Source organism: Oncorhynchus clarkii, chromosome 12 (genome assembly GCF_045791955.1).
Source record: "Oncorhynchus clarkii lewisi isolate Uvic-CL-2024 chromosome 12, UVic_Ocla_1.0, whole genome shotgun sequence".
Taxonomy (NCBI): domain Eukaryota; kingdom Metazoa; phylum Chordata; class Actinopteri; order Salmoniformes; family Salmonidae; genus Oncorhynchus; species Oncorhynchus clarkii.
In genome coordinates this window covers 76860251-76887187 of record NC_092158.1, presented here as the reverse complement: position 1 = coordinate 76887187, position 26937 = coordinate 76860251, and the positions used below count along the sequence as shown (strand labels likewise).

Here is a 26937-nt window from a genome sequence, read left to right as displayed (position 1 = left end):
CCACATTGATATGTTTATGCTGGAGATTGCAGTTTTATGGGAGACCGAAAATGTGTAAACCTGGAGATGTTGTAGAATTTGAGATGATGTTGTTGACTCAGTTTCACAGACGAGCAGAAGAATATCAACACGAGACAAACTCTCATACATACCGTATCCCCAGTGTGTAAACTACAGTGTGTGACTAACACACACACTCAGGGATGAGATGGGTTGTGTGGGTAGTTGCTGTAAGACAATGATAGTATAAAAAAGGTCCATCAGTGTGTCCTACCTTGTGTATTGGCAGCCAAAATGTCATCCCTGCTTCTCAGAAGTAGCATGATGGTGAGGCCTGGGACTCCTCTCTCCCTCTCATAGCCTCAGACTGAGGGAGGGTGAACTGAGATGCACACACATGGAAAAAGACAAGAAAGAGATGCATCACAATAGCCTAATCAAAAACTTTAAAACAGCTCTGTCATTGAATGATAACACAGGAACCTGTTACATCTACAGTCGTGGCTAAAAGTTTTGAGAATGACACAAATATTAATTTGCACAAAGTTTGCTGCTTCAGTGTCTTTAGATATTTTTTGACAGATGTTACTATGGAATTCTGAAGTATAATTACAAGCATTTCACAAGTGTCAAAGGATTTTATTGACAATTACATGAAGTTGATGCAAAGAGTCAATATTTGCAGTGTTGACCCTTCTTTTTCAAGACCTCTGCAATCCGCCCTGGTATGCTGTCAATTAACTTCTGGGCCACATCCTGACTGATGACAGCCCATTCTTGCATAATCAATGCTTGAAGTTTGTCAGAATTTGTAGGGTTTTGTTTGTCCATCCGCCTCATGAGGATTGACCGCAAGTTCTCAATGGGATTAAGGTCTGGGGAGTTTCCTGGCCAAGGACTCAAAATATCGATGTTTTGTTCCCCGAGACACTTACTTATCACTTTTGCCTTATGGCAAGGTGCTCCATCATACTGGAAAAGGCATTGTTTGTCACCAAACTGTTCCTGAATGGTTGGGAGAAGTTGCTCTCGGAGGATGTGCTCGCCTTGTCTTCTCCGGACAAGCTTTTGTCCGGACGCCCCAAACAATCGGAAAGGGAATTCATTAAAGAAAATGACTTTACCCCAGTCCTCAGCAGTCCAATCCCTGTACCTTTTGCAGAATATCAGTCTGTCCCTGATGTTTCTCCTGGAGAGAAGTGGCTTCTTTGCTGCACTTCTTGACACCAGGCCATCCTCCAAAAGTCTTTGCTTCACTGTGCGTGCAGATGCACTCACACCTGCCTGCTGCCATTCCTGAGCAAGCTCTGTACTGGTGGTGCCCCGATCCCGCAACTGAATCAACTTTAGGAGACGGTCCTGGCGCTTGCTGGACTTTCTTGGGCGCCCTGAAGCCTTCTTCACAACAATTGAACAGCTCTCCTTGAAGTTCTTGTTGATCCGATAAATGGTTGATTTAGGTGCAATCTTACTGGCAGCAATATCCTTGCCTGTGAAGCCCTTTTTGTGCAAAGTAATGATGACGGCACGTGTTTCCTTGCAGGTAACCATGTTTGACAGAGGAAGAACAATGATTCCAAGCACCACCCTCCTTTTTAAGCTTCCAGTCTGTTATTCGAACTCAATCAGCATGACAGAGTGATCTCCAGCCTTGTCCTCGTCAACACTCACACCTGTGTCAACGAGAGAATCACTGACATGATATCAGCTGGTCCTTTTGTGGCAGGGCTGAAATGCAGTGGAAATGTTTTTTGGGATTCAGTTCATTTGCATGGCAACGAGGGACTTTGCAATTCAATTGCAATTCATCTGATCACTCTTCATAACATTCTGGAGTATATGCAAATTGCCATCATACAAACTGAGGCAGCAGACTTTGTGAAATTAATATTTGTGTCATTCTCAAAACTTTTAGCCACGACTGTACAAACCAAGTAGCATTGAAGTATGTATTACATTATGACAGTTCATTTACATTTGATGGCTATGATGATACTGTGCATGCAGGCCTGAATATCCAAAGAGCGTGTGTAAATGGAAGGAAAAAGACTCAACACATCAATAAGGTATGAGACACATCAGATAACATGAGCCATATTTTTGGTCCTGGATTTTATTTCATACTACATTGATGTCTTGATATAATCGTGTACATAGGCATTTGATATTGGCCATCCTTGGGTTCTCAAGAGCTAGCCTAAAGGGACTTACAGCTTCCCACTCTTGGGTTCTCAGCTGAAGGTACAGACCACAGCAGGGTCCATGTTAACTACAATCCCGATGCTCTGTTTAACGTTTGAAAACGTTAATAATCCTCGCTTGCGATACATTTTTGGAAATTTAAAGCCCTCTATTCTCAAATCAAAATAACTTCACAAATGCAAAATATACACTTACTTGTACACTGTTTAAAGTAGTTTTAACAGAGTTGCAGTTGACAGTAATTTTCAGTTACAACACTATTCTGACGCCCTTTTTCCATTACACACAGGTGTTCAGAGACACTTCGATAGCTAATTAAAACAGGTGGTCGACTCTGTCTTCCGTAAACAGGGGCTGTAACATGGCAATATTGCTGCTATACATTTAATTGTTTTATTCATTTAGCAGACGCTCATATAGACAGAGATTTGCAGAAGCAACTAAGGTTAAGTGCCTTGCTCAAAGGGCACATTGACAGATTTCTCACCTAGTCGGCTCATGGATTTGAACCAGCAACCTTTCGGTTACTGGCCCAACGCTTTAAACCACAAGGCTACCTGCCGCCCCTGTAAAGGTGTGTAGTAACTATTTTTTTATGTATTATTATTATTTCTCACTGATGTGAAAGTTAAGTTCTACATGTTTCCAAAACCGTATGGCAAGCGAGGCATAGTGACGTTCAGACAAAGCTTCAGAACAGCGTCGGAGCCTTTGTCTTGGGCGGCAGACAGGTTTATGGACAGACGGTATACAGTGCCTTCAGATAGTATTCACCTGACTTTTTTCATATTTTTCTGTAAAGAGGGATTAAAATTGATTTAATTGTAACTGTTTGTCAATGATCTACAAAAAATACTGTAGTCATAGTGGAGAAAAAATGGTATGAAACATAAAAATGTATGAAACATAAAAAACGTAATATATCTTGATTAGATAAGTATTTAATCCTCTGAATCAATACCTGTTAGAATCCCCTTTGTCAGCAATTACAGCTGTGAGTCTATCTGGGTAAATATGCCTGTCACTATTCATTTCAAAATTGTTCAAGCTCTGTCAAATTGGTTGTTGATCATTGGTAGATTTTCAAGCAGATTTATGCCTTCGGGAAGTATTCAGACGCACTGACTTTCTCCACATTTTGTTAAGTTACAGCCTTATTCTAAAATTGATTAAATCGTTTTACCCCCTCATCAATCTACACACAATACCCCATAATGACAAAGCATTTTGTCATTATGACATTTCTGCAATTTTATAAAAAATTCTAAACTTAAATATTACGTAAGTATTCAGACCCTTTACTCAGTACTTTGTTGAAGCACCTTTGGCAGCGATTACAGCCTTGATTCTTCTTGGGTATAAAACTTGTCACACCTGTATTTGGGGAGTTTGTCCCATTCTTCTCTGCAGATCCTCTCAACCTCTCAGGTTGGATGGGTAGTGTCGTTGCACAGCTGTTTTCAGGTCTCTACAGAGATGTTTGATCGGGTGAAAGTCCGGTCTCTGGCTGGGTCACTCAAGGACATTCAGAGACTTGTCCCAAAGCCACTCCTGTGTTGTCTTGGCTGTGTGCTTAGGGTCATTGTCCTTCGCCCCAGTCTGAGGTCCTAAGCGCTCTGGAGCAGGTTTTCGTAAAGGATCTCTCTGTACTTTGCTCCGATCATCTTTCCCTCGATCCTGACTAGTGTCCCAGTCCCTGACACTGTAAAACATCCACACAGCATGATGCTGCCACCATGCTTCATTGTAGGGATGGTGCCAGGTTTCCTCCAGATGTGACGCTTGGCATTCAGGCCAAAGAGTTCAATCTTGGTTTCATCAGACCAGAGAATCTCGTTTCTCATGATCTGAGAGTACTTTAAATGCCTTTTGGAAAACACCAAGCGGGCTGCCATGTGCTTTTTACTGAGGAGTGGCTTCTGTCTGGCCACTCTACCATAAAGGCCTGATTGGTGGAGTGCTGCAGAGATGATTATCCTTCTGGAAGATTCTCCCATCTCTCCTGGAGCTCTGTCAGAGTGACCATTGGGCTCTTGGTCACCTCCCTGACCAAGGCCCTACTCCCCCGATTGCTCAGTTTGGCCAGGCAGCCAGCTCTAGGAAGAGTCTTGGTGGTTTCAAACTTCTTTGGAACCATCTGTTGGTCACAGATACCTTAAATAGGGTAGGGGCGTGAATCAGAAAACTAGTCAGTATCTAGTGTGACCACCATTTGCCTCATGCAGTGTGACATCTCTTTCGCATAGAATTTATCAGGTTGTTGATTGTGGCCTTTGGAATGTTGTCCCACTCCTTTTCAATGGCTGTTAGAAGTTGCTGGATATTGGAGGGAATTGGAACATGCTGTCATACACATCGATCCAGAGCATCCCAAACAAGCTCAATGGATGACGTCTGGTAAGCAGGCCATTGACGAACTGTACCATTTTCAGCTTCCAGGAAGTGTGTACAGATCCTTGAAATATGGGGCCGTGCATTATTCCGCTTAAACATGAGGTGAATGGCTCAGGATCTCGTCACAGCATCTCTGTGCATTCAAATTGCCATCGACAAAATTGTGTTCATTGTCCGTAGCTTATGCCTGCCCATACCCTAACGCCACCATGGGGCACTCTGTTCACAACACTGATATCAGCAAACCGCTCACCCACACAACACCATAGATGCAGTCTGCCATCTGCCCGGTACAGGTGAAACCGGGATTCATCCATGAAGAGCACACTTCTCCAGTGTGCCAGTGACCATTGAAGGAGAGCATTTGCCCCTGAAGTTGGTTACGACGGCGAACTGCAGTCAGGTCAAGACTATGGTGAGGAGGACGAGCAAGCAGATGAGCATCCCTGAGATGGTTTATGACAGTTTCTGCAGAAATTCTTTGGTTGTGTAAACCCACAGTTTCATCAGCTATCCGCGTGGCTGGTCTCAGACAATCCTGCAGGTGAAGAAGCCAGATGTGGAGGTCCTGGGCTGGTGTGGTTAAACGTGGTCTGCAAATGTGAGGCCATTTGTATGTACTGCCAAATTCTCCAAAACGAAGTTGGAGGTGGCTTATGGTAGAGAAATTAACATTAAATTATCTAGCAACAGCTCTGGTGGACATTTCTGCAGTCAGCATGGCAATTGGATGCTCCCTCAAAACGTGAGACATCTTTGGCATTGTGTTGTGTGACAAAACTGCACATTTTAATGTGGCCTTTTATTTTCTGTAGCACAAGGTGCACATGTGTAATGATCATGCTGTTTAATCAGCTTCTTGATATGTCACACCTCTCAGGTGGATGGATCATCTTGGCAAAGGAGAAATGTTCACTAACAGGGATGTAAAACAAATTTCTGCACAACATTTCAGACTCAAACCCAGAATCTCTAGTGACACAGCTAGCACTGCGATGCAGTGCTTTAGACCACTGCATCACTCGGGAGGCCCGACTTAGGGACCTTAGAGATAATTTTATGTGTAGGGTACAGAGATAAGCTAGTCATTCAGAGTGAGTCAATGCAACTTATTATGTGACCTGTTAAGCACATTTTCACTCCTGAACTTATTTAGGCTTGTCATAACAAAGGGTACTTATTGACGCAAGACATTTCAGCTTTTAATTTTAAATGAATTTGTAAACATTTCGAAAAACATAATTCCACTTTGACATTATAGGGTATTGTGTGTAGGCCAGTGACAAAACAATCTCAATTTAATCCATTTTAAATTCAGGCTGTAACACAACAAAATGTGAAAATGTCAAGGGGTGTGTACTTTCTGAAGGCACTGTACGTTTAACATGACCGTCTATGAACGGGCTAGAGATACATTGAGGGAAAAAAGTATTTGATCCCCTGCTGATTTTGTACGTTTGCCCACTGACAAAGAAATGATCAGTCTATAATTTTAATGGTAGGTTTATTTGAACAGTGAGAGACAGAATAACAACAAAAAAATCCATAAAAACACGTAAAAAATGTTATAAATTGATTTGCATTTTAATGAGGGAAATAAGTATTTGAACCCTCTGCAAAACATGACTTAGTACTTGGTGGCAAAACCCTTGTTGGCAATCACAGAGGTCAGACGTTTCTTGTAGTTGGCCACCAGGTTTGCACACATCTCAGGAGGGATTTTGTCCCACTCCTCTTTGCAGATCTTCTCCAAGTCATTAAGGTTTCGAGGATGACGTTGGCAACTCGAACCTTCAGCTCCCTCCACAGATAGTCTATGGGATTAAGGTCTGGAGACTGGCTAGGCCACTTCAGGACCTTAATGTGCTTCTTCTTGAGCCACTCCTTTGCTGCCTTAGCCATGTGTTTTGGGTCATTGTCATGCTGGAATACCCATCCACGACCCATTTTCAATGCCCTGGCTGAGGTAAGGAGATTCTCACCCAAGATTTGACGGTACATGGCCCCGTCCATCATCCCTTTGATGCGGTGAAGTTGTCCTGTCCCCGTAGCAGAAAAATACCCCCAAAGCATAATGTTTCCACCTCCATGTTTGACGGTGGGGATGGTGTTCTTGGGGTCATAGGCAGCATTCCTCCTCCTCCAAACACAGTGAGTTGAGTTGATGCCAAAGAGCTCCATTTTGGTCTCATCTGACCACAACACTTTCACCCAGTTGTCCTCTGAATCATTCAGATGTTCATTGGCAAACTTCAGACGGGCATGTATATGTGCTTTCTTGAGCAAGGGGACCTTGCAGGCACTGCATAATTTCAGTCCTTCACGGCATAGTGTGTTACCAATTGTTTTCTTGGTGACTATGGTCCCAGCTGCCTTGAAATCATTGACAAGATCCTCCCGTGTAGTTCTGGGCTGATTCCTCAACGTTCTCATGATCCTTGCAACTCCACGAGGTGAGATCTTGCATGGAGCCCCAGGCCGAGGGAGATTGACAGTTCTTTTGTGTTTCTTCCATTTGCAAATAATCGCACCAACTGTTGTCACCTTCTCACCAAGCTGCTTGGCGATGGTCTTGTAGCCCATTCCAGCCTTGTGTAGGTCTACAATCTTGTCCCTGACATCCTTGGAGAGCTCTTTGGTCTTGGCCATGGTGGAGAGTTTGGAATCTGATTGATTGATTGCTTCTGTGGACAGGTGTCTTTTATACAGGTAACAAACTGAGATTAGGAGCACTCCCTTTAAGAGTGTGCTCCTAATCTCAGCTCGTCACCTGTATAAAAAACACCTGGGAGCCAGAAATCTTTCTGATTGAGAGGGGGTCAAATACTTATTTCCCTCATTGAAATGCAAATCAATTTATAACATTTTTGACATGCGTTTTTCTGGATTTTGTTGTTATTCTGTCTCTCACTGTTCAAATAAACCTACTATTAAAATTATAGACTGATCATTTCTTTGTCAGTGGGCAAATGTACAAAAGCAGGGGATCAAATACTTGTTTCACTCACTGTAGGCCTACAGTATTTTTAGCATTATGAAAAAGGAATCCATTAAATGGATGGGGAGGAGTCAATAGCTTACTAGGCTACTGCTACAAATGTTCATGTCATGTCAAAACAAGGTTATTTTAAGCATCTAGTCCTATAGGGTAACATTACAAAATAATACTGAGAAGGCTATTCACCCCCTCCCCCAAACAAAATGTTAAATATTATACATTACAGCCTTATTCTAAAATGCATTAAATGTAAAAATGTTCTCATCAATCTACACACAATACCCCATAATGACAAAGCGAAAACATTATTATTATTATTATTATTTTTTAAATACCTTATTTACGTAAGTATTTAGAACCTTCGCTCAAATTTAGCTCAGGTGCATCCTGTTTCCATTGATCATCCTTGAGATGTTTCTACAACTTGATTGGAGACCACCTGTGGTAAATTCAATTGATTGGACATTATTTGGAAAGGCACACACCTCCCTCTGTTGACAAAGCATGTCAGAGCAAAAACCAAGCCATGAGGTCAAAGGAATTGTCTGTAGAGTTCTGAGACTGGATTGTGTTGAGGCACAGATCTGGGGAAGGGTACCAAAAAATGTCTGCAGAATTGAAGGTACCCAAGAACACAGTGTCCTCCATCATTCTTAAATGGAAGAAGTTTGGAACCACCAAGACTATTCCAAACTGAGCCATCGGGGGTGAAGGGCCTTTGCCAGGGAGGTGACCAAGAACCCGATGGTCACTCTGACAGAGCTCCAGAGTTCCTCTGTGGAGATGGTTGTCCTTCTGGAAGATTCTCCCAGAAGGACAACCATCTTTGCAGCACTACGCCAATCAGGCCTTTATGGTAGAGTGGCCAGACAGAAGCCACTCCTCTGTAAAAGGTACATGGCAGCCCGCTTGGTGTTTGCCAAAAGGCACCTAAAGACTCTCAGACCATGAGAAACAAGATTCTTTGATCTGATGAAACCAAGATTGAACTCTTTGGCCTGAATGCCAAGCGTCACATCTGGAGGAAACCTGGCACCATCCCTATGGTGAAGCATGGTGGTGGCAGTATCATACTGCAGTGATGTTTTCATGCGCCAGGGACTGGGAGACTAGTCAGGAATGAGGGAAAGATGAACGGAGCAAAGTACAGAGAGATACTTGATGAAAACCTGCTCCAGAGCTCTGACAACCTCAGACTGGGGCAAAGGTTCACCATCCAACAGGACAACGGCCCTAAGCACACAGCCAAGACAACGCAGGCGTGGCTTCGGGACAAGTCTCTGAATGTTCTTGAGTGGCTCAGCCAGAGCCCAGACTTGAACCCTATCGAACATCTCTGTAGTGACCTGAAAATAGCTGTGCAGCGAGGATCTGCAGAAAAGAATGAGAGAAACTCCCCAAATACAAGTATGCCAAGCTTGTAGCGCCATACCCAAGAAGACTTGAGGCTGTAATCACTGGTTTTTCAACAAAGTACTGAGTAAATCAATTTTGAATAAGGCTGTAAAGTAACAAAATGTGGAAAAAGTCAAGGGGTCTGAATACTTTCCGAAGGCACTGTATGTGTGAACATTACAAAATATTACTGACTAGGCTACCCCTAGTTTATCTCCCTCCTGTCCGGCCTACTCTATAGCTTTTTCAGTGTTAAATTGAGAATATTAATTGACACATATTGGCTTCGATACCTCATGAGATGGGGCATTTATTAACGAATTTGGCAGAGCATGAACGGTTTGGAGAGATTCAAAATGAACCTTCCTTTGATTTATCTCTTCGCTAAATCCTAATCCTTTCTATCAGTTGATTGAGAATGTGGTTGGATTTTCGCGCCTCAAAACACTCAGTGGTTTCAGGGAAAACGGCACGAGCGCTAAATCCTTGTTGGGTCACAGTGTAAAGCGATGTTCAATGTAATTGCTCTCCAAAGCTCTACTTTTCTTATTTTACCCCTTTTCTGCGATGCGTATTTGTTGCTATAGAGTTTCCATCTGACTGCAGCGGATCTGTTATTGATGAACAAGGAATAGGGAGGATGGGAACACATAAATGGATGTGCAACCACACACATGGTGAATTTGGCAATAGGCTTCAGAGGTCCTAAATGTGATTCATGGGAACTTCGAGATAGGCATGTGCTTTCTTGCTGGGTCAGACAGACAGTGAATGAGAGCTTCCATTAGAACACTAGGCTCCTTATACCCAGTGTAGGTCCAAATTCCAGCAGGCACTCTGATTGGTGCTTGCACACAATCACACCTGACGCTTCTCTACACTGACGAGGCCAACAAGTGATGCTGTTTCCCTTCAGTACAAGCAATTATGTATTTTACCCAAACGTACTGTATGTACTAAATGGTCTCCATTCCCCCTTAGTACAGCAGGAGTGTAATGAATAACTTCTATTAATCCTAATTATACCCATGCATATCTCAAAATACCCTACAAGCAATTTCTCAATGAATGAAAGTGGATTTGTCTGTTCAAGGGCATGTTGCATAGGCCATACTTTAGGTAAATAAATTATGAATTAAATATGCTGATAAATAATGAACTATGTCTCTAGGGAAACAGATTGTAAGTTCTATTTTTAATAGATTGATAGGCCTCACACCGACACATGCTGTACACAACATAATCACAGTGACATACACTTAACACATAAACCAAGAGGGTGACCCTAAATGGAAACGTCAGAGAAAAATAATAGAGAAAGCTACCATCCAGCCACTATTTCTACCCATTAATACACACAAAATGACATAAATGCTGTACACATTTTCCTGTAGTTATAGCCTCTCTTACGTCGTTGTGTCAATACGACTCTTCTTAATCAGCTATGATGAATTATTAAACAGACTTTTTATAGCAGATCATGACCCATATTCTCCAGTCTTGGAGTGAATAAACTGCCAATAAATAGTCTCCTTGCCCCATATACTGTAGCTCCCTCCAATCACCAAGTGAGTAAGCCCAGTGTCTGATCCACAGATGCATTCAGTGGGTTGAATGAGAGGGAGACTGACAGACTACTCTAAGTTTGAGATGGTTTCATAATCTTAGGGAAGAAGTAGGCCTAAGACATGGGTTAGGCCCTGTCTGTGTTAGACAGCATAGCGAGTGACAAAGATTACGGGTGGTTGAATGGAGATTCTGAATGTTCACAACCCCTGCTGTCTCCTGGTCTTGCTATTGAGTCAGCAATGGCTGCAGCACATGAAACGTAGAAGATGCAGGACAACGTTGTCTTTTTGATGGTGGAGATCATATGCAAACTTCTGTGTTTTAGGATGAAACTCCAGCGTATTTAAATGGTTACTTAGGTTAAACAATTTCAGAACGCATCCTGAATAATTCACGTCCAGTGGTCCTGCTGTGCCAAATGGCATTTTAGAATATGTCTATTTATGGAAATAATAATATGCCATTTAGCAGATACTTTTATCTAAAGCGACTTACAGTCACGCATGCAAATATTTTACATACGGGTGGTCCCGGGGATCCAACTCACAGGCCTGGCGTTGCAAGCCCCATGCTCTACCAACTGAGCTACAGAGGACCTGAAAATATTCAGGATATGCACAGACCACAGAAAGTCCACACAACATGTGGAATTGAAGCCCAAGAGGATCAGTCCAACCATTTCAGGTACAACCACAATCTAAGGGATGGGTGGGCCCATACAAACACATAAAACACTAGTTAACACTAGTAAAAACTATTGTATTCAATTCTATCAGTTTAATGATAATCAACTTTCAACCCATTGTTGTTGTTGTTTTTCTCCTTTTAGGAGACACACAAGAACCTTGTGGTTGAGCCCATAGTTACACATTGGCCAACCCTCTAGCCTCATTGCGATGTTACTGACAGGTATGACAGTCTACACGGGCTTATTGGCCCATCTGCAGCTAGACTCTTAGTCACATGTAGGGTCAAAATAGAACGCACCATGGATAATGGCAAGCATTACAAGACCAAGTCCCAGGTGGATTTGACGCGTATGGAGCTGTAACCTTGACCAATTCTCAGCACACAGTATAAATCCAAACCCTGTCAGCCAAATGATAGGAAAGTGAATTAGAGGAAAGGGGTCAAACACACATATGATGGATGGACAGGCGGGTGTGTTGCAGCAGACTCAAAGCGGAAACAGACAACAAAGAAAAGTGCATAATACTGTACGTTGCGACACATTGACGTTTTCCTTTTAAATAATGATGTATTCACCGGATAAGCTGCAGGGAGAGGTAGGCGGAAAGGGCAATGGACTCACTCTCGCTCCCTTACAGTGACACACACACACACACACACACACAGTACATTAACCGAAGTGTCTAGAACTGCATTGGAGAGTGGGTGGGGAGAAGGTTTAAAGAGTACAGAGTACAGATATAGGCAAAGAAATGGAAGCTTGTTTATGAGGTGTGGAGATGGGTCATTCCACCAATAAAGTGCCTTTTGGGTTCACGTAACAGGTTGACTTTAAAATGAGGGAAATTGGAAACATTAATCATGAGAAATATAAATCATCTTCAGAAATGACTGTCAAAGCAACAAAATAACTACGGCTTTACAATGATGGCAAAAACATGGGGAAATGTATTGAATTGAACAGATATATAGAATTGTCCACGTGGTCTATATTAAAGGGAACTTTTAAAGCTTTTAAAATGCAATATAGGTGCACAATTGAAGGTATCAAAGGGACTCAAAGGGCACTATTGGTGGAACGACCCAGAACAGATTACGTAGCCTAAATGTATAGAAAGACTGTGATGAGATCAGAGTTTTTGATTTTATGGACAGACTAACATCTATAAGACCTCAAACAAAGTATTAAAGGCCCAAGGAAAACATCTATAGATATGGTAGATTTTAGGGGAAATGACTGATCTTCGATAATCCACCATTCAACTCGATCAATATCCACCTCTCTCTATCACACACACCGACACACTGTGGTGCAATGCTATGTATGAAAGACTTGGAATATTTATGTTAACAGCCACATTGAACGACAAAATGTGTGCACACATACCATTGAATCAATGACAAGAAAATGAAGAGCAATAGAGATAGTTTGTGTGTAAGTGAGACACTGTACTCACCTAATTAACCCTTAATACGGAGTGATTCTAAATGTAATTGTGTTTGTAGATAGGAGAAATTGTAACAATCACAAATATATCACTAGAAGATAAAAGATGCTGAGTCCTTAATCCTTGATAGTAAAATCCCATTAAAATTCAATAGTAGAAAAAAGTATTAAAATCAGCTTTAGTCCATTCAGAGAAAAAACACCAAAAAGTCCTGAATTTCAATTAACAGTTAATTAGAGGCTTTCATTTGGAGTCCAATCCGAGACAGAGTAATTCCTCAGGAAAACAGCTACATCCAGAATGCATTTATCATTGTGAAGAATATTTATTTAAAAAATCCCATTCCCCAATATCTTCATATAATGTAGAGGAGAATCATAACATTCTCCATCAAGAACAAAAGGAAATATAAAGAGGTGGAGAGAGAATGAATTGTGGTTTGCTCTACTTATCTATGTATATGTCTATTGCTATGTTTAATACACTCTCTCTTTCCCTCTCTCACTCTCTCTGTCTCTCTTTCACTCTCTCTCTCACTCCCTCTTTCCCACTCTCACTTTCCCTCTCTCACTCTCTCTCTCACTCCCTATTTCCCACTCTCACTTTCCCTCTCTCACTCTCTCTCTCACTCCCTATTTCCCACTCTCACTTTCCCTCTCTCACTCTCTCTCACCCTCTCTGTCCCTCTCTCACCCTCTCTGTCCCTCTCTGTCCCTCTCACACCAAAAAATCTAAGTTTTTTGGTTAGTTCAGAATAAACCAGTTCCCTACAACCTTTTCACCACCCTGTCAACACTTTCCTTCTATTGCTAAACATTGTTCCAAAAATAATTACACTGAATTACCTGCCCCTTAACTAAAATATATCACAGTAGTCCCAGTAATAACTCACAAAAATGATTACACTAAATTATCTGCCCCTTAACTAAAATATATCACAGTAGTCCTAGTAATAACTCACATAAATTATTCCCCATATAAGTAAACAGAACTCTCAAATTATATCAGAAAAGCAAAATGACCCTCTAACGTATAGACCATTAGGATATGTGAATCATTTTCTGATGGCAAATGAAAAATGGAGCAACAAATAAAGAAATGATTGGATAATTAAAAGTGTGGGGGTGTAGGTGGAAAACAACAATGGGATAGAGATGAACGGCGCTTAAAATGAGAGCGACAGATGAGAAAAGCATGAAAAAAAAGATCCTCTGAAAGGTAAAGAATTGCAGCAAGGGTTTTAGTCCATTATGTTTGAGTGCTTGTGTGTCAGAGGGCGTGAGAGTGATAGGAGGGGGGGAGGGGGGGTAGAGAGAGATGCATACACAGGTGACAGACCAGTAGAATGAGAAACAAGTGAGTATTAAGCGCAGATCTACAGATAATGTTTGACAGTCTTCATCAGACAGCAGTTGTTTCATAAGAGGTGCAGGATGAGATGGGAACAATATAATATATTGGTTTATTTCTTTTTTGCTAGATATGGAGTTTGCCTTGGGACCTTGCATTAGTCTTCTCCTGTGTGTGAGTAAAATGATTCAATATAAGGAAACGGAGGCAGTTACACATTTAATGGGAGAAGAAGAGACTGTTGTGCAATACAGTGAGAGAAAATGTGCTCCTCTGAGAAGAGAGGAAGGCGTTGCAGGATGAATCACTGTGGTTTTGATGGAGGTCAAAAGCAAAAAGGTGATGTTTGGAATGGAGAGAAAGAGCATAGGATGGCATGTCATGAAAACAAGTACCAGCTGAATGATTTGATGAAAGAACCATTCCTCTACCAAGCCATACTGTGGATTAACATGTGTGTGTGTGTGTGTGTGTGTTATGTGGATGCGTAACACACACAAACAGATTGAGACGGACACTAAACACTAAGAGACCTACCTATAAATATAAATAAGAATCCCCAAAATAGAGATGCAAAGGATTGTGGGAGAAGAAGAGGTACAAAATAGGAAAAGGTAAAAACATGAAAAAGGTCAATAGTGTCATCAAGCAGCTTGTCTTTTCTGGTGGAAAAATCTGGATAATTGAAACACTGGTGGATTCAAAAACTAGCCAAAGTTATGGGGTGGACAGTGAGTGGAGAAATAGGGGGGGAGGGGGAGCGTGGGTGACGGGGGAAAGATTGGGAGTTATAGGAATGGTAAGGGAAGGGAGAATGGATAAGGAAATTAAAAAAGGAAAAAAAATCTCTTTCCTTCCTTTTCTCGTTCATAAATAGATGAAATTGTAGACCAGGTAAATGGAGAAATAGATGAGGAGGCAGAGGACGGAGAGAGCAAGCAAATGAAAAGATAAAGCACCTCCCAGCAAGGCGATGAGGAAGAAGAAGAACAAAGAACGAAAGAAAAAAACAAATACTCCAGTAGCCTCCGTTTTCTCTTGTCTCTATGTGGAAGGGGGGAATGGCAGTTGCCAGTTATTCCCCCTCCCAGCTCATCTTCTTTCTTCTTTCAACAAAACAAGCCTCCCCATCCAGATGAAAACATGTTATTTTCCTCTAGCTCTGGTCTAGTACATACCACTCACACAGGTTAGACATGTTGCAGAGGCTCATCAATATTGCTTACTGAAAAGACATGGGGCTATAAGTATTGCCTGCCTTACTGAACTGAAAATGCTATCTGTCCCCTCTCCCGCCCATCCCTGAGAAATCTGGGTGGGAGGGAGGAGGGTCCTCTAGCAGCATTAGTATGCATTGAGAGAGTGGAGGAGGAGGAGGAGGGGGTGCCTTTCCAATAAATGTCTAGGAACTGGTGTTAGTGTGAATAAAACTGATAAGGGACTAGCTCCCCCTAGAGTCAAGTATCAATATACCAGTATAGTTTACAAACATTTTAATGAACAATTACAATAGTCTGAATATTTCTTGGTCCTTTCTGTTGTCAGGTCCAATGCATTTATTTACATGTTTCTAACCAGCCATTAAGACTTTACATGTCCCTATCAGACAGAGCATAAAACGATCAACAGACAGTATAAATTGGATGGGACCCAGGAGTGTCTCAGACCCCTGAATGAGACATGAGTCCCCCTAAATGCAACAAAGTCAAACTTTGGGGTGGGGGGCAGGGTCTCTAAATAATACTAATTAAACAATTATACTATTTCTTTAAAATGCAATTTGTACTGCTAGAGGTAAATCTTAAAATAAAAGCGTACTCCAAATTAAACGAACACCCCTGTCGGTCATGGTTTAAAATATATATATATATCCACGTGGTTGCACTTGTCATCCTGGGATAGTTCCATCTCTCAGGCCCTTTTCAGTCGCCCCAACTCATCTTTCTACAAAAAAAAAAAACGTCCTTTTGTCAAAGACGGATCAATAAATTCAGGCTACAAAAGTGTAGACCTAATGAAAATCACAGAATGTCATTACACTTTTTGGTGTTTCGTAACAGATGTCTCTTTCCATTCATCTATTCATCAAATATTAGGATGCTGGAATTATTTTGGAGTTGACGTGCGCAGGTAGCGTACTTTTTGAAGTTTTGTTCGACAATATGAAAATCATGACTGGTTCTGTTCATGCCAAATTAAAAAGGTAAAAAAACTATATTAAATTACATCCATTTAAAAAAAATGTCCCAGGACGTGCCCACATACACAGGAGACCCTAGCTCATGTATAATTTAACTGTAGAACTTGTCCTTCCCAGTAGCAGGAATTGAGCAGGAGGAAAAGAGAGGTCACATAGGCTTTAGCAGGCTCATTTCTCATGAGACACAAAACTACTGGGTATTACCATATAATAACATGGTCATTCTGGCCTTCATAGTATGTTCTTTCAGTTAGACTGACAATTGCAAAGAAAAGTTTGAGTTTTCAAATACCTTCAGGAAACTAGAAGGAGAAGAATACTTTGACCATAATCCTTCAGAAATGGGACCAGGCCATTTCAGATTTGATTTTCAAATCCTCTCGTCCTGTGTTGAAGATACCATCTTGGTACAATGCTGCTCCCATGTGGTAGGCAGACACACGGCAGGCAGACAGTGGTCACATGGGGCCAACCGATTTCACCAAGATGGGCAACAACATTTCCCAGTAACATTCCAATGATAAGTCCCTCTTGTAAACACCTGGGCTCAAATATGATTTGAGTGCACAATTCTGATAAAACAAATACCAAACACATTCATTTGAAAACAGAGCAATTAGTTTTGCCAGAAGCTTTACTGAACTCTTCACTTTGGCTTTCTAAGTAACCAGAAAAAAAATCTACAGAATCAACATTTCTCCTCTTGTTTTAACTTGACACAATACATTTTAACTTAATTCTTAGCGTGTGGTTCAATTGGAGTTTTCGGTGAAGGGGACGTTAAGACGTCAGTGCACTGAGGCTCACAGAACGGTCCAAAGCGACCAAACACGTCCCTGGCACGGACTGCAAAGTAGTACTTGGAGCCAGAGACAAACTGTGTGAGTGTACAGGCCATGGGCAAAGCCAAGGCCTTCACCTCCCCGATCTTCTTCCAGAGTAAGGTGTGTGTGCTGGGGCCAGAGTGGTCCTGGTGGTAGGCGTATAGGTGGTAGCTGTCCACGGCAGCACAGCTCCTGTCTACCTCAATCACAGACCAGGAGAGCACGATGCCGTCATTCTGGCTCGGAACCCGGGTTATTTTGAGCAGAGGCTGCTGTGGAGGGCTGGTGCTGGCCGCTTCGAGGGGCAGGCTGATAGTTTGAGGTGGGACAGGCAAGGGGGGAAGGGGAGAGGGCTGGGGGCAAGATGTGGAAGATGAAGAAGTGGATGTTGCCAAGGCAACACTTTTAGATGGGGAGCCCTGAAAGATTAATTTGATGAAAATGTTACAACTTTCACTCAGCCTTTCACATTCATTTGCTATGTTGACTCTCTTTGGTTGATTATAGGCCAATATGTACATTTTCTTCCAATTGGAAAACATTCTGGAACATGCAGTATTCCATGGCTGCATTCCAAACACTTAAAAGACAAAGACACACCCTCTCCCCTCAGCCCTCAAATTAAGTGGACACTTCTGATGACGTATCATGACGTCTGACAAGTTGACACTTGCAGGGCAAGGGGCGATGGAAGAAGGAATTAATTTTAAATGGACCGCTCTTGCCCGGAAATGTGTCACTCGTTCATCTCACGGTTGTTTTTAGTCATCATGGAACCACTGGTAGCTGTTGTGTGTGCCTTATATGCTCTACAGTCAATTATGTTTGCATTTCATATCTTGGCTAGAAGACAACGCCTCCGCAGACATCGAATGTTAGCCATCCTGCTATAACAGATACATCAAAAACTACAATGTATAAGTGTGATGTCAGGGAAAGTTGTGCGCAAGCCATCATTTCCAAAAGCTAACCAAACAAAAACATCACTACTTTTATGATAAGTGTTTATGCCGTCATGTGCATTAGTAGCACCATTTCTAACTTATTTACATTTGTTTTTACTTACACTTGTATGTTGACTTCTCCATATTAATGTTGGTTTTAAGTTTAGGCTGACTTTTCTTAGCGGATGTACAATCAACGCAAATTGAATTATGGGGCGTTTCAGGCCCCGGAGTGAACATAATTGTACACTCACAAACTCGATCAAAAACAAGGGCTGAGGGGCTTATGTTGCCAACTTCCCTTGCTTGGCTAATCATTTGGACTGACGACAAATACGGCCGCGGGTATTCCCCCAATTGCATAAGGCGAGGGTAAGTGGAAGAGGGTGTGTCTTATGAGTTTGAAACGCAGCGCATGTATTGAAAGACAGTTGCTCTGCTTTCAAATATTTGGTCGTCTCACCTGCAGGGGGCGATGATAAACAGCATGCGGAGATCCAACACCTGACATCTGACCAAGAGATGACCTCACTGAAACAATAAATAAAGAGAAAAACAATCTGGGTATTCTGTCAACATAACCAGAGACAGTGATGGCACAAGACACCACCTACCGGCCTGTGTGCCGACTGAAGTGGAGGTTTGCTGTGTGGCTGTTGTTCGCTGACCCGCTGTTGAAGGCAAGGGTGAGGCCTTCAAAGCCATCGGAGCCTTCAGCACTCCAGTAACTGCACACAACACATGGGGACAACTTCAGGAGATGTACAACTCACTGCACTTCTGGCCTCTATAATATCATAAAATACTGCTCACCAAAAGGAAGCGGGTGGGAAAGGCAATTTCAATCTTACCTAGAACATCATCATCCTCCTCCTCCTCCTCCTCCTCCTCCTCCTCTGTCAGGTCTATGAATGCTTCTGATTTGTCAGGATGAGATGCCTGTGTGGAGTCTGAAGGAGGGTTTGTAGATTCACTACCTACATACATAGGAGTGTAGGAAAACAGCTTCTCAGTTAGAATGACACTGAGAATCCGGGCAAAACAAACTATTTACATTTACTCTTCCAAGATAAGAAGCCAAACTTCTGAGGTGTAAGCTAACCTGTTTTCGCAGGCACCTGTGGTACAGGGGCAGCTAGTTGTACTGAGGCAGCTTGATGCACAGAGGCAGCTGGTCGCACAGAGGGTTGAGTGCCTGTGGTGGCTGGCATTGAGAATCTTGGTAAGGATGAAGTTGAAGTGGAGTTCGTCACAGACACAAGCCGAATGGACTCACAGACGGAGACAGACACACCGGAGCTGGGCCTGCTGACTGTCCCAGTGGCTCCAGGGTGGGAGACATTGGGTGTGGCACAGAGTGTGGTTGTGGCCCTGCGTGTGGGTGTGGTTATGGTTGTGGCCCTGGGTGTGGTTGTGGCCCTGGGTGTGGTTGTGGCCCTGGGTGTGGTTACGGTTGTGGCCCTGGGTGTGGTTACGGTTGTGGCCCTGGGTGTGGTTACGGTTGTGGCCCTGGGTGTGGTTACGGTTGTGGCCCTGGGTGTGGTTACGGTTGTGGCCCTGGGTGTGGTTACGGTTGTGGCCCTGGGTGTGGGCCTGCATGTGGGTGTGGTTACAGTTGTGGCCCAGGGTGTGGTTGTGGCCCTGCATGTGGGTGTGGTTATGGTTGTGGCCCAGGGTGTGGTTGTGGCCCTGCATGTGGGTGTGGTTATGGGTGTGGTCATGTGGGACGTTGTGGCAGCTGGTGTGTCAGTGGGTGTAGTCGTGGTTGTGGGTATGGCAGCGAAATGAGATAAGAGGGCAGAAGCAGAGGGGGGCTTGGGAGCAGCAGGGGTGTAGGGAGTAGTCCTCTGTAGGAGGAAGGCAGTGGTGGGTGTCACGGTGGAACTCGTCATGGCGGGAAGTGCGCACACTGGGATTAGCTGAGAGTTGGTTGGGTTGGTAAGGATGGCTGTCCCTCCACCAGGCAGCTGTATGAGGAATGACTGGAGAGGGAAGGCAGACGGGCCTGGTGTTGGGGTAACACAGGTGCTCAGCATCAAGGTTTGGGATGTGGGTTGAGATCCGGCTGAGGCTGTGGAAGAGGGGGAAGGTAGCAAGGAGGCTTGTGGAGGAGAAAGAAATTGAGATTTTTAAAAAGAAGAGACCGTATACAATAATACTATCAGTTGGTTAAAGAAAACACACAGATTAAGATAAAGAGAAACCTGCCAACAGACTAACTCCCTCCTACTCACCTGTGGGTACAGGAGTAGGGGTTTGACTGCCCTGATCATTACGTAGAGGAGTAGGGGTTTGACTGCCCTGATCATTACGTACAGGAGTAGGGGTTTGACTGCCCTGATCATTACGTACAGGAGTAGGGGTTTGACTGCTCTGATCATTACGCTTTGGATCCGGTGTGTTGTTCCCCATTGTTCTGTTTACAAGGAGGAGAGGAAATGATTACAGGCAGAGGATTCAGGAAGCTGATCAAAAGGCTGCTCAGTGGAGAATGATGGTGAACACAAACATAAGTGGATGCTGAGAGATACAGTATGACATCACTGTAAATCCAATCATTTGCTTTTATCCCAAATAACTCAATGACAAATTGAATCTTCGTTGTCAATGCACCTATTTCTTTGGGTTACCCTCTGGTGAAATGTTTTTTTCCTCTGATTAATTGGGACACGCTGCTACACTTCAAACCAATGACTTACCTCAGGCCGAGAATTGCTGATTCTGCTGGGGTGGTTGCTGTGGCATGAGTAGAGGTAGGTGGCAACGGTACCTGATGAATATAGGGAAGAGCACTTTGTATAGAGTTCCAATGGTACCATCAATCTTTCAAAAAAGCAAGTTCCCTCTGAAATCACAGTCATCGTTGAAAGATCAATTGCCTCCATTTTCACTCACCTCTGGAGGTGTCTTGGCATTCTCCCTGGCCTGGATGGCAGTTCCAACTTTCTTAGAAAGTCGGCCAATCTTTGCCTGAAAGGACACACGTGGAACATGGATTTGCTTGTCTAATGGGCAATACATTCCAATGTCTTTATCTCTAGATTACCCTGTTTGTGTTTTATTTCTCATCTTCTGACAACTGACCTGCAGGCTCTTGAGTGCACTCGGGTGTTTTTCTATTTTGTCCAGTCTGTCTCTGAGCCCCTGAAGACTCTTGTCAAATAGTGTGAGCTGCAGAACACACAACTGCTCCTCAACAAGCTGCTGCACCACCTACAGAGGTTAGGGATTTTAATGGACAAGTGAGGAAAAAAGATGGAAGGTTATTTGATTTGTTTAACCTTAAAATCGGTCCAGAGATTTTTTTATAAATAACACCCAAAACACGAGAAAATATGCCATGCAACTCAGGATACATGACTACAACTTGGGAAATGAGATGTGGTTTATTTACATTTTAAAAATTAATAAAACATCTCAATTGAGGACCAACCTTCTTTAGCTTGTGTTGCCTTTCAGAGCTCCCACTGATCTTCAGCTCCACATGAGCCTCCAGCTCTTCACAGTCTACTCTGGGCCTCTTGTTATGCCTCTCCACCACTTCCAAGTCTCTTTCTCCCTGTTTTTCACCACCATCCTCTGAGTCTCCAGACAAGGATCGTTTCTTCTGTAGAGCAGCACCCTCCTCTTCTTCTTTAGAGAGAACACAACACATTATAATATCATCCAACTATCAAAACACCGCTATAATCTATGCTAACTTCTTGAAAAATAAATGATTATCCAACAGGCCAGTTGAAGTCAGAAATATGACAAATTCATGCAACCTAGCTAACATCTGGGGAGCAGGTAGCCTAGTGGTTAGAGCATTGGTCTAGTAACCAAAAGGTGGCAAGATCAAATCCCAGAGCTGACAAGGTCAAAAAAATATGTTGTTCTGCAAGGCAGTTAACCCACTGTTCCTAGGCCATCATTGAAAATAAGAATTTGTTCTTAACTGACTTGCCTAGTTAAATAAAGGTTTAAAAAATTTAATAAACATACAATCTAAACTTGACATAATGACTTTGGTGCTTTAGTTGGGATTGGAAAAGATTACCTTCATCAATCTGAAGGGGCGTTGGTGATGAAGGGGACGGAGAGTCAACTGGAGCACCACTTAGAATTTGTTCTGGCTTCTTCATGTTAACCTCAACTTTTTCTACCCCTCCTTCATGTTCCCTCTGTTCCTCATCACTCTCATCCTGGACATCATCATCTTCACTAAGCACCAGGAACCCTGGCCTGACCTCCTGGTCTGACTCTGCCGTGTATGATGGGGAGAGCGAAGGGGAAGAGACAGACTCTACAGCCGTGTTGGAAGACAGGAGGAGGGAGGCGGCAGGGTTCAATATGGGCACTGTGTCCTGAGTGGTACCTGGTACCAGGTCCATTTCCATACCATCAACCTGTCTCTCTCTTACTGCTTCTGTTTTCTCTGAACTCACTGGAGAGGAAACAATAACATCCTCCTTGGAATTTCTATCCCCCTTCATTTTGTCTTCTACCTCGAGGCTGGGTAATGTAGACTCCTTGTCCCCCTCTCCTTCTTCCTGAACATCTTTTACATCAGAGTGTAGGTTCTGTGATGAAGAAACCAGTAATTCAGAGGCTGTTGGTTCCTCAGAGGTCTCAGTGGTTAGGGATGTGGCTGTCAGGGAGGAAGTGGCATGAGTGGTGATATGTGTAGTTCCATGTATTTCTTTATCTACTTCCATAGACACAGCTTCACAGTGCTTCCCATTTACCATTGATGGCGGAGGTGGGGATGGGAAAGAACATGGAGAGGAAAGAGTGGTGTGAAGGGATTCCAGTTGCCGTCGATCGCTGACTTTCATAGTCTTTTTTGCTCTGAAGATTTTCCTCAGGGGTTCCTCTGCAACAGCAACATCCATGCTTGACCTGAAAGGTGGTAGAGATGAGAGAGCAAAAGAAGGTCAATCATGTACAATTCTGTTTTTGTTTTACTCTACTTAATTGCATTTCAATGCTTTTGATTCATGCAAATGAAAAACTGAAACATTTTCATTCATCTCTTCATTAATGAAGTGTATTAAATTCAAATAGAAGTGGGAGTCCAAGATAGGAAACACCCACAATCATGCAGCTCCTCCTCCTTTTTACACCCTGTCAACTCTGATTGGTAGAGTGCAAAGCCTGCCAGGCAACTCAAGCAGGCGATTCAGTGATGGGTTTCAAATCTGGCCCCGATGGGAGGTGTTTGCACCGGGTGAAAAGCGATTGCATTTGTTTTGGAACCGGGCTGCCTCCTGGGCGTGAGTCAGGTGCCCTGCTCTGGCCGACGCTGGCTCAAAACAAAAAAAGTGGGTTAAGCAGGTGCAGGTGGAGTAACGAGTAGGATTCTGTTTTCACATGCAATTTTTTTAAAACGCTTGATCCGCCTTCCCAATGAAAGCTAGTTTGAAAATTCAGACATATTTTATGCAAAAGAGATGTTTCTGAACGAATCACCATGCTGCTATGTTGACAGCAGGAGCTTACAGCCCAGATTACTGTTCCATTTGAGAAGGGTGCTCCTCCCTCACCGCTTTTGACCTTTCATGTCACCTAAGCAGCATTCACAGAGGCTGCTAGTTTCTCCAAGCCTGCAGGCAGCAGGGTGGAGAGAAGGAAGGATACAAGAACCCTACCCTTCACTTGCAATAGCCAACCTAGCCTGGAAACCTGACGTTGAATTTCATTGAAGCACTCACACAAGATAAATACATGTACGCATGCATACTTGCCAGGCTCATGCTTACGTGGTTCTGTGCATGCTTCAGGTGACAAATCTGAACACTACCAGCACTTTGAAAAGAGGATTGAATTATGCTTTCCTGTGGATATTGTCTCACATTCCTACCTGCAAACAGACCAATCACACAGACAAGCAGTAAAGTAAGTTAAAACACAATTTTATTCAACATTCTGGCTTGTAGAGGTCGTGAGAGGGAACTTTCCTGATCCAAACACTAATTTATACCCAATGTAGAATTCCATTAAAATAAAACATAAGGTTTCCAGGCTATAGTCAACTAAGCGGTAAGTTCTGCATATACTTACCACTGCCTCTCATCAAAATAGGAATGAAAACAAATCAAACAATCAAGGTGCCTTGCATAGTGCCATGCCATCTTAGCCATGTCATCTTGACAAATTTAGGACAGCTCTTAAAGCCAGTAAGATTCAGTTTTTTTAAAGCAATAAAATAAACCCCATTGAGTTGGAAGAATCTGTAATGACATTAGTACAAGTTTTCAAATCATCATTGAAAAAGTAATGTTGCCCTCAAAGAATGTCATTCCTTAAAACTGCCCCATCATATAAATCCAGTACTACCTGCAGCTGAAAATGTAATGCGACGCATTTGCTCCATGTAAAGAGTTTCTGTTTAGGAGGGTGGAGACTTTACTTGTTTCTGATATTTTTTTCAGGAATTTCCCCCCCAGAACCTAATTGAGAATTTGACACAATTGAGATTAGTTCTGTGATTCAGAGATTAGCTCCATGTGAACCCCCCCTCTGACAGCATGGACCTGAATTGACTTGTCAAACCCAAGGGTATGGGGTAGTCCTCCTATGATAACATTCATGGGGGATTCCCTTTGCATTTGGATGAAATTCTATTTAGCCCAGTTAGATTACCCTGTGAAAGGAGACAATTAAATGCACCTGTGGACACTCAGACTAAGTATCAAGGGCTAGACTAAGTACGACTTTTGATTTTAGTTTCCCAGTGAAAAAGTCCAGTAGATACTATCAGTCTGCACACCTGAATTTAATTTCATACTAATTGATTACTGTTGATTTGTCGCACCAGGTGTTGGCTAAGTGAAGGAAGGCGTGGTCAGCCTAGTCCTACAGTGTATGTCACAAAGCAGAATCAATAAGTTAGCCAGGTAACTAACAAACTCTCAGATATAGCGGTTTGTTTTCTGGTTTATCAAAAGAGCTAAAATAAATGATGTATTATTGAGAATATTGAGTCAGTACTGTTTACATTTGAAGTCAATCTTTCTCAGTTAGCTGGCTAAATTATTGATCCTGACATTACTTAGAGGGCCATGGAGTGCATAGGCTTTTGTTCCAGCCCAGAAATCACACTCCTGTGCCTCAAACAACTTGAAGTTGAGTATTATGATATTTCAATTATGAAGTGGTATATTTCACACAATGGTTTGCTTTGCACTGACAAAATATGATCTCTAATGGAACATGTATAAGAAGACTGGCCGTAGGAACATTGCCCTTGAAATCAAGACGTTCAGGATATGATGGCTTGGACACATATTGATGGACAGTGGTGGTTGTGCTGGAGTAGATGGGTCTCATGGGACAGGGCACGGACTGTGGCAAAAGACACTCCACCGGTAGAAGATGAAGAGGACTACTAAGTAAGTTATGTAAGTATATTTAAGTCAAAATGCTGCGTTAACGGACCAACAATTGCTACATCAGTAAGGTATGCAGATGCCTTCAATGGCCTCACCAATACATCACCACTTACATAAAATGATCCATTCAGTGAAGTTTACAGACCAAGATTAAAGTATATCTTAATGCAGTAACTCAATGTTAAACACATGAGGTCACTCACCCTTTACATCCAGTTTCAAAACAGGATCCTGTAGTGACCAGAACTTGCTAAGTGCTAAATTGAATCAACAAATGCTAACTTGCACAGAAATTTAACAACCTAACTTGACCTGGCGGCTTATCCTTATCCTGTCTGTTGTCACTGACTGGGAGTGAATCACAATCACTCAAAACCAGCACATTCTTAGTATGTTCTAAACTTCCCAGCCCATATTCGTATGTTTTAAACTCCACAGCTAGCCTATTCAGTCCGTCAATTCGGTCCCTCTCAAACAAAGCAGGAAGTGTGGAGGGAAATCCAGACAGAGGAAGGCGGGGCTACCATTTTTGGAGAAACTGGGACCAGTGTATGTTAAATATTCAAGTTTACAATTAGAAGTATCATTAAGATTCACATGTCTTATTTTAGTACTAAACCCACCCCTTAGGGCCGGTTTGTTTGAGTGTTGGTGTATGAATTAACATAATTCCACAACAGAAAAGGGAAACATAGGTGTTTCAAGGCACTTTCAATTGCACCATTCTTCATGAAAAGGAGTCATCTACTTTTTTTTAGCTACTCTCCTACTCTATACTCATCATACAAAACAGTCCCATCTTAATCCATCCTGCCTTGTGCTTCAGACATTCTCTTTCGTCCTTAGCACAAAACATTATTATCCTGAATATTGTCCCCAGAATACTCATTACTAACTTGTGAGGAACTATACCCAGAGGGAAATAAACTAACACGATTCAATACCATCTCATATTGCTTCTGCGTGTTTACTACTACTTTTTCTTACTGTTTGATTAGTATTCGAATATTTGTATGCATTTTATAATGTATACTTTTCAATTGATAGTTTAACACATAAGCCTACAGTACATCAACAGCTTAGGTTCTGCAACCTCATTATGCATGTCAAGCTTTTCAGTCAGCCATTTTGGCAGCTGTCGAATATATCTATTTTTAAATTTATTAAATGAAGTGTTCTAGTTAGGTATCCTGTCATTATGAATGAACGTTTATAGGCTAAAACAAATATCTTACACAGCAACAATCTCCACAACATTGGCTCAATTGAAATTACTTATCTTGGACATCAAGTGAGAATCATTTGTTTTTGTTTGTCATACATTTTCTGCTCGTTGCCCATTCAAACATGGGCAACACAAGTAATCAAGCTATGAATGAGGGATTGAGCAATTGAGATTCCAATAAAGTAGGCTATTGGCCAGACAGCTGGGTAGGGCCGGCTGGATGGCTGGTCAGACGGTTTTTAAAAATGTTTACACATTTATTAAAAAATAAATGCCTTATGTGAATAAGTATTCAGACTTTTGCTATGAGACTTGAAATTGAGCT

The 26937-nt window shown here is 42.4% G+C and overlaps 1 protein-coding gene across 2 annotated transcripts; it reads right to left on the bottom strand.

Moving 5' to 3' along the window:
• Window positions 1–15524: 15524 nt before the first annotated feature.
• LOC139421353 (activating transcription factor 7-interacting protein 1-like) lies at window positions 15525–25859 on the bottom strand. Of its 2 annotated transcripts, XM_071172141.1 has the most exons (14): window positions 25591–25859; window positions 23756–23856; window positions 23091–23298; window positions 22054–22895; window positions 21448–21647; window positions 21099–21227; window positions 20910–20984; window positions 20714–20784; window positions 20249–20430; window positions 19117–20115; window positions 18866–18991; window positions 18629–18742; window positions 18478–18545; window positions 15525–17489 (listed from the first exon to the last, which is right to left on the bottom strand). In XM_071172141.1, the coding sequence occupies exons 4-14, from the start codon at window positions 22886–22888 to the stop codon at window positions 16980–16982; spliced, it is 3309 nt and encodes a 1102-aa protein (XP_071028242.1). In that variant the 5' UTR covers window positions 22889–22895; window positions 23091–23298; window positions 23756–23856; window positions 25591–25859; the 3' UTR covers window positions 15525–16979. The 2 variants fall into 2 exon arrangements, with proteins under 2 accessions (XP_071028242.1, XP_071028243.1); XM_071172142.1 differs by lacking the exons at window positions 23091–23298; window positions 23756–23856 and having other exon boundaries at window positions 25591–25858.
• Window positions 25860–26937: the final 1078 nt, after the last annotated feature.

Bases quoted from the DNA above. Each gene is read 5' to 3' on its own strand.
- LOC139421353 (XM_071172141.1), bottom strand. From the start codon at position 22,888: ATGGATGTTGCTGTTGCAGAGGAACCCCTGAGGAAAATCTTCAGAGCA. The intron at 18,992-19,116 runs GTTAGCTTACAC...CTATGTATGTAG, and splicing joins ACAGGTGCCTGCGAAAACAG to GTAGTGAATCTACAAACCCT. The intron at 17,490-18,477 runs GTGAGACGACCA...TTAATCTTTCAG, and splicing joins TTTATCATCGCCCCCTGCAG to GGCTCCCCATCTAAAAGTGT.